The sequence below is a fragment of the Micromesistius poutassou genome (assembly GCF_964030765.1).
Source record: "Micromesistius poutassou genome assembly, chromosome: 18".
In the NCBI taxonomy this organism is placed as follows: domain Eukaryota; kingdom Metazoa; phylum Chordata; class Actinopteri; order Gadiformes; family Gadidae; genus Micromesistius; species Micromesistius poutassou.
Genome location: NC_140288.1, coordinates 15437834 through 15444276, shown reverse-complemented (window position 1 = coordinate 15444276; position 6443 = coordinate 15437834). Strand labels below are relative to the sequence as shown.

Sequence of the window (6443 nt, the reverse complement as noted above, 5' to 3'; positions counted from 1 at the left end):
GGTTGAGGTGGGAGTTAGGGTGAGGAGGTCAGCAGTGCTACAGTGTTGAGGTGGGAGTTAGGGTGAGGAGGTCAGCAGTGCTACAGTGTTGAGGTGGGAGTTAGGGTGAGGAGGTCAGCAGTGCTACAGTGTTGAGGTGGGAGTTAGGGTGAGGAGGTCAGCAGTGCTACAGTGTTGAGGTGGGAGTTAGGGTGAGGAGGTCAGCAGTGCTACAGTGTTGAGGTGGGAGTTAGGGTGAGGAGGTCAGCAGTGCTACAGTGTTGAGGTGGGAGTTAGGGTGAGGAGGTCAGCAGTGCTACAGTGTTGAGGTGGGAGTTAGGGTGAGGAGGTCAGCAGTGCTACAGTGTTGAGGTGGGAGTTAGGGTGAGGAGGTCAGCAGTGCTACAGTGTTGAGGTGGGAGTTAGGGTGAGGAGGTCAGCAGTGCTACAGTGTTGAGGTGGGAGTTAGGGTGAGGAGGTCAGCAGTGCTACAGTGTTGAGGTGGGAGTTAGGGTGAGGAGGTCAGCAGTGCTACAGGGTTGAGGTGGGAGTTAGGGTGAGGAGGTCAGCAGTGCTACAGTGTTGAGGTGGGAGTTAGGGTGAGGAGGTCAGCAGTGCTACAGTGTTGAGGTGGGAGTTAGGGTGAGGAGGTCAGCAGTGCTACAGGGTTGAGGTGGGAGTTAGGGTGAGGAGGTCAGCAGTGCTACAGTGTTGAGGTGGGAGTTAGGGTGAGGAGGTCAGCAGTGCTACAGTGTTGAGGTGGGAGTTAGGGTGAGGAGGTCAGCAGTGCTACAGTGTTGAGGTGGGAGTTAGGGTGAGGAGGTCAGCAGTGCTACAGTGTTGAGGTGGGAGTTAGGGTGAGGAGGTCAGCAGTGCTACAGTGTTGAGGTGGGAGTTAGGGTGAGGAGGTCAGCAGTGCTACAGTGTTGAGGTGGGAGTTAGGGTGAGGAGGTCAGCAGTGCTACAGTGTTGAGGTGGGAGTTAGGGTGAGGAGGTCAGCAGTGCTACAGTGTTGAGGTGGGAGTTAGGGTGAGGAGGTCAGCAGTGCTACAGTGTTGAGGTGGGAGTTAGGGTGAGGAGGTCAGCAGTGCTACAGTGTTGAGGTGGGAGTTAGGGTGAGGAGGTCAGCAGTGCTACAGTGTTGAGGTGGGAGTTAGGGTGAGGAGGTCAGCAGTGCTACAGTGTTGAGGTGGGAGTTAGGGTGAGGAGGTCAGCAGTGCTACAGTGTTGAGGTGGGAGTTAGGGTGAGGAGGTCAGCAGTGCTACAGTGTTGAGGTGGGAGTTAGGGTGAGGAGGTCAGCAGTGCTACAGTGTTGAGGTGGGAGTTAGGGTGAGGAGGTCAGCAGTGCTACAGTGTTGAGGTGGGAGTTAGGGTGAGGAGGTCAGCAGTGCTACAGTGTTGAGGTGGGAGTTAGGGTGAGGAGGTCAGCAGTGCTACAGTGTTGAGGTGGGAGTTAGGGTGAGGAGGTCAGCAGTGCTACAGTGTTGAGGTGGGAGTTAGGGTTAGGGTTAGGGTTATGGATGGGAGTTAGGGTGTGGTGCCAGACTGACCAGTTTGTCAGTGAGGACACACTGCAGGAAGCCAGTCCCGTCCCTGAGCACGATGAACAGCAGGTTCTTTCCTGAGGGGAGACACAACATAACGATCACCCTATTGTCACCGTTAAGGTGTGCTTCCCGTACAGAGGTCTGAGCACAGGGCAAGGAGGCTCATGAGGGCACACCACCTCTTACGCAGGTGGTGTAGGACAGACATGTGACATAAACAAGAAGAACCAGATAATAATTGGCCCTTAGCGAGCTGCATGGAGGTCTAAGGGGACCCTTACACACCCTGCTTCCTGAGGCGGTGCACCCAGCCAAACACCTTCACCCTCTGGCCTCTCAGGGGCTCCAGGTGGTGGATCTTGGCCTAAGAACAATCAAATAAAAAACAAGAAAGACGATAGGTTAGCAAACCGTATTCACCTAGAAGCTCGGAGTGTTTCTGGATGCTTAGAATGTAACCAAGTTAAAGTTCAATAAGAATACCTGCCATTACAAGAATGGAAAGGATGAGTTATAATCATACCGGCCAGAGGAAGACACACATGGTAATGTATGTTCATTTTGTTAATTTTTTGGGCAGCAGCCAGAAGGATTTCACAGTCAAAGCGACATCCTGACAGCCAGAGAGACCGCTTACTGAGAAAGCGCCAAACACCATCATCTCTGAATGAATTGATGTTGGTGCAATGTGGTGTTTCAGCCAGTGGAGGGCAGTACACTGTGGACCAGCTAGAAGCCAACAACGTGCTGATAACAGTCACTCCAATGGACTAGAACAGATGTCGGTTGGCGAGCAGCGAAGACCAGCGTCCTACGGGGACTATGGGTAGCGTGTTTCCATACAGGACCAGTTGATACACATCCCACCAAACAGTCTGCTGTACTGGGGGAGCGGCAGTCAGAAAGTGGGTTGAGTTTATTTTGCACCCAGGCCAAATATCTCAAAGCTTAAGCTACATTCCAGACTCAACTGAACTAGAACTAGTTTTTAGGAGAAAAGTTTCACACATACCATAAAACCTACCAGCAAACTAAGCTGTAACCAACATCCTAGGATCCTCCACAATGTGCCTCTATTCTTTTGCAAGCTGAGGAGCAAAGCCAACATCAACATTGGGTGCTGGTGTGTGGATCAGGCTAAAAGGTCTGACTACAATGTAGAATGGATGGAGAAGGGAATAGATTCATTGCAAAATAAAATAACCCTGTAGACCCTACAAGAATATCTCTCTTTTGAAATGGCTCCTGCGACTTTTATCAAACGTTGCCGATAAGGAGAGAGCGTGTCAGCAGCCGCTTGGAGGAACAGGAACAGGAACAGGAACTGCAGCCAGCAGCTCTCTCCAGAGCACTCTGCAGCTCTACCCAGAGCACTCTGCAGCTCTACCCAGAGCACTCTGCAGCTCTCTCCAGAGCACTCTGCAGCTCTCTCCAAAGCACTCTGCAGCTTTCTCCAGAGAGCTAGAGCGCTCTCTTCGTGAAGCGGCTCCCAGAACTTCTACCTGAAGATAACTGAATCCTCAGAGAGGTGCTGATGATCTGTTAGTGCTGTCAATTAGGTATCATGAAAAAGCTTCAAGGGCCGCTGCTTTGTAAACACAAGGATGGATCACACATTAATATGAGCCATTATAAATAGGTAGATGAATAAAAATGTTGAGTAAGTTGGGAAACAGGAAAATTAATTGCAGTGGTCTCCTCCTGAGGCCAAACTACTGCTTGGTCCTTCCAATGTTGTAATCCAATTAAAGATGTTTACCATTTTGCTAATTGGGTTTCATTTCCTCAAGCATAATATATATTTTGTTCATCAAATGGTCATGAATAACAATATACATTAGTCAAATAAGGTAACAGAGACTGATGCTCACTGTGTAGTCAAACCTAAAAGGCCCATTCAGAGCCAGGTAAACCCTGGTCTACACATGTTATTATAAGGTAACAGAGATACATGACAGGATCATTATTCTAACAGTGTATTATCATAAAGGCATAGAATAAAAGTATAAAATGATTGTGGTACGATCAGGATGTATGATAAAGGTATTTTATGATAAAGGCATATTATGTATAAATGTAAATCTTAATAAATAAACGTACGGTAGTGGGCGCAGGCAGACTGGGATCCTGCTCCACCACAATCTTCTTGGCGTCCTCCAGGTTCTTCTCTCTCCTGTCGGTGTCCTCCGCCTGGAAATAACATGGACTTAAAAGGTTTACCTTACTTCACCTGAAAAGACCCATGTTACTTAACCTTGAGAGTCTCACATTGTTTCACATAAAGTCTCATTTACACATTAAAAGCCTAACATAAGAGGGGAGAATCCACTGAACATAATGAGTCTTCTCATGACATTATTGTCTGAAACTGAAGGGCTAATTCTGAAATAATGACTTATTAGCAGCCTGAGGCCGTGGTAGAGGCAGACCTGCACATCTCCTCACCTCCTTCTTATCTTTGCTGGCTGACTTTGACTGATCTCTGTTCCATGCCTTCTTAGCATTCTTCATCTGGGTCTTGGAGATCACCGCCCAGCGCTGAGGAGAACCACAGACACACAGGGAGGTTCTAGAGATGAGACTGAATCCTACCGTGGTAGGAGATCTGTCCAAGGAGAACCCCCATGCATTGATTGTTTTGTAGCTGGACCCGGCTAGCGTACACTCCAAATAGTATGTTCACGGCACATGGTATACCTAACAGTATGAAAAAAACAGCACGCGAGACCTAAAGAGAAAGACAGACAGAGAGAGAAACAGAGAGAGAGGGAGCAAGAGACCTATAGAAGATAATAGAGCTTATGTAACTGTGTTGGACATACCTCTCCCTCCTTCTGAGAGTCCACATAGAGGGTGGGAAACGGCTCCTTCCCGACGGAGGACAACGCCTGGACAGGAGAGAGGACAGTCAGTACACCCTCAGCTTTAGCCGTGTTCACAGCTCAGTGAGTCCACTAGAGGAGGTGCCGTTATCCTTTAACAGAATCTGTGATGTGATTGATCCCAATTCTTGGTAAGTCCAAAGCTTAGACAGCAATTTCATCCTAATTTATTAACATGAATAGTCAAAGATACAAATCAGATGTCACTGACTTTGATTGATTTGGTAAAGGAGTTCTCCATTTGCCTTTCCTTCTCTGTTATTATTTATATTAGAGAATTTACCAAATCAATCGTAAACATTCCCATGTGTAATGTTGCATATTTTATTTTAGCTTACTTTGGCAGCTGGGTATGGAACCAAAAAGGGGAGGAAGATCAAAAAGGTAACCGAATTCGATGCTGTGCAGTATCTTACCCTCCTGTAAAGTCCCTAGGAGGTGCAGCTTCTAACTCCTACCGTCACTGGAGGAGGAGGTGCAGCCTCTAACTCCTACCGTCACTGGAGGAGGAGGTGCAGCCTCTAACTCCTACCGTCACTGGAGGAGGAGGTGCAGCCTCTAACTCCTACCGTCACTGGAGGAGGAGGTGCAGCCTCTAACTCCTACCGTCACTGGAGGAGGAGGTGCAGCCTCTAACTCCTACCGTCACTGGAGGAGGAGGTGCAGCCTCTAACTCCTACCGTCACTGGAGGAGGAGGTGCAGCCTCTAACTCCTACCTCCACTGGAGGAGATGCACAGCTCTAACTACCGTCAGAGGAGGTGGTGTGATCCTACCTTCAGAGGAGTTTTGAAGGGCATCTGTTCCGATCCATCTCCGTCCTGGTCGCTGCCCTGTTTGTCGGAGACATACAGCTCACCTGGAATCAACACAAATACAAATGAACCACTCCCGTCTTTATATATCCCAGTGGGTGGCCTTGGTGTAAACAGTGGATCGACTATGTATCCTACTAACTGAAGAAACAAGCTACTGTGGCTTCATGGGATCTAGCAGACTAGTCGAAACATTCACCGGATGTCGTCATGTACAATAACATTGCTAATGTTCCTCTGTCATGGACAACCAAAGACTAGAATAATAACATTGCAGTATAATTTCCATATTTAACATATGCTTTACTTCACACCTTATGGTGGCCCAAGCGGCTATATATCACAGCTCTCTACTATAGCCTAACCAATCTGACTGAATATAGACACAGCAACCAGCCACATCCATTATTACTATTGCATGTCGATTATTCAATTCAACAGAGCATAGTATTGTTATTCAATTCAACAGAACATAGGTATTGGTGCTGAATGAATGGCGGCAGTGCAGAGATTTGGTTGATCCTCTGCTACTGCTAGCCGGCTAACCTCACATGATGCAATACCATTCTGCAGCGGGCCGACCGACTGCCCCTAATGCTAGCTTCTTCCTTACCCACTGAGAGGCTGTCCGCACCTTTTGAGAGCTCATCGGCCATGTCTTCAGATATCCTCCCGGTAGCCCAGGTGATGAACTTGGTTTGAAGAACGAAACAGCACCAGACAGCGACCCAGAACAGGGGAAAGCGTGCAACTTTGCGTCAGCTTCCGGTGGTGCGCAGAGGAAGAGGGAGGCCACGCCCCCGACGGACTGCGCGGCTGGAGTGTGATGACGCGGTAGAGCAGGGGTTCCAAAGACCTAACCCTAACCCTGGCTTATTCATCAAATAAACTGGAGCACCGGTAGACTATAGTAATGCATCATTTTAAGATGCAGCAGTTTTAAACAAAATATGTGTCTGTTTTTCAAGACGGTTTATGTGTCATATTCACAACAACTAAAACAACAACCCTTTTCTCCACTACAAATAGTGTATGGAGTCTATATACTGGAGGAAATAACATGACTCTTATAGCCTAAAAAAACAGGTTCTAACGGGTCCACGTTCCGGGGACCGGGGGTAGGGAATCGCTGCCGTATAGAGTAAAGCAAGCAGGCCTACAGCTTAAACACATGCACATTTCCATAGAGTAGCAGGCCTTTCTCAGGCCTGTTATTATTA

General features: G+C 48.1%; 1 protein-coding gene across 2 annotated transcripts in view; it reads right to left on the bottom strand.

Moving 5' to 3' along the window:
* nars1 (asparaginyl-tRNA synthetase 1) overlaps positions 1-5995 on the bottom strand; it is an 18358-nt gene extending 12363 nt beyond the window's left edge. Inside the window, exons 1-7 of one of the 2 annotated variants that reach the window (XM_084482744.1) lie at positions 5858-5995; positions 5185-5267; positions 4350-4415; positions 3973-4065; positions 3628-3717; positions 1813-1891; positions 1531-1601 (exon numbers count right to left, since the gene is read on the bottom strand). In XM_084482744.1, the coding sequence (XP_084338870.1) occupies positions 1531-1601; positions 1813-1891; positions 3628-3717; positions 3973-4065; positions 4350-4415; positions 5185-5267; positions 5858-5879 (504 nt within the window). In that variant the 5' untranslated portion in view covers positions 5880-5995. Of the gene's footprint in view, positions 1-1530; positions 1602-1812; positions 1892-3627; positions 3718-3972; positions 4066-4349; positions 4416-5184; positions 5268-5836 lie in introns of both variants that reach the window. The other variant, XM_084482743.1, reaches the window with a different exon arrangement.
* Between the last annotated feature and the right edge of the window lie 448 nt (positions 5996-6443).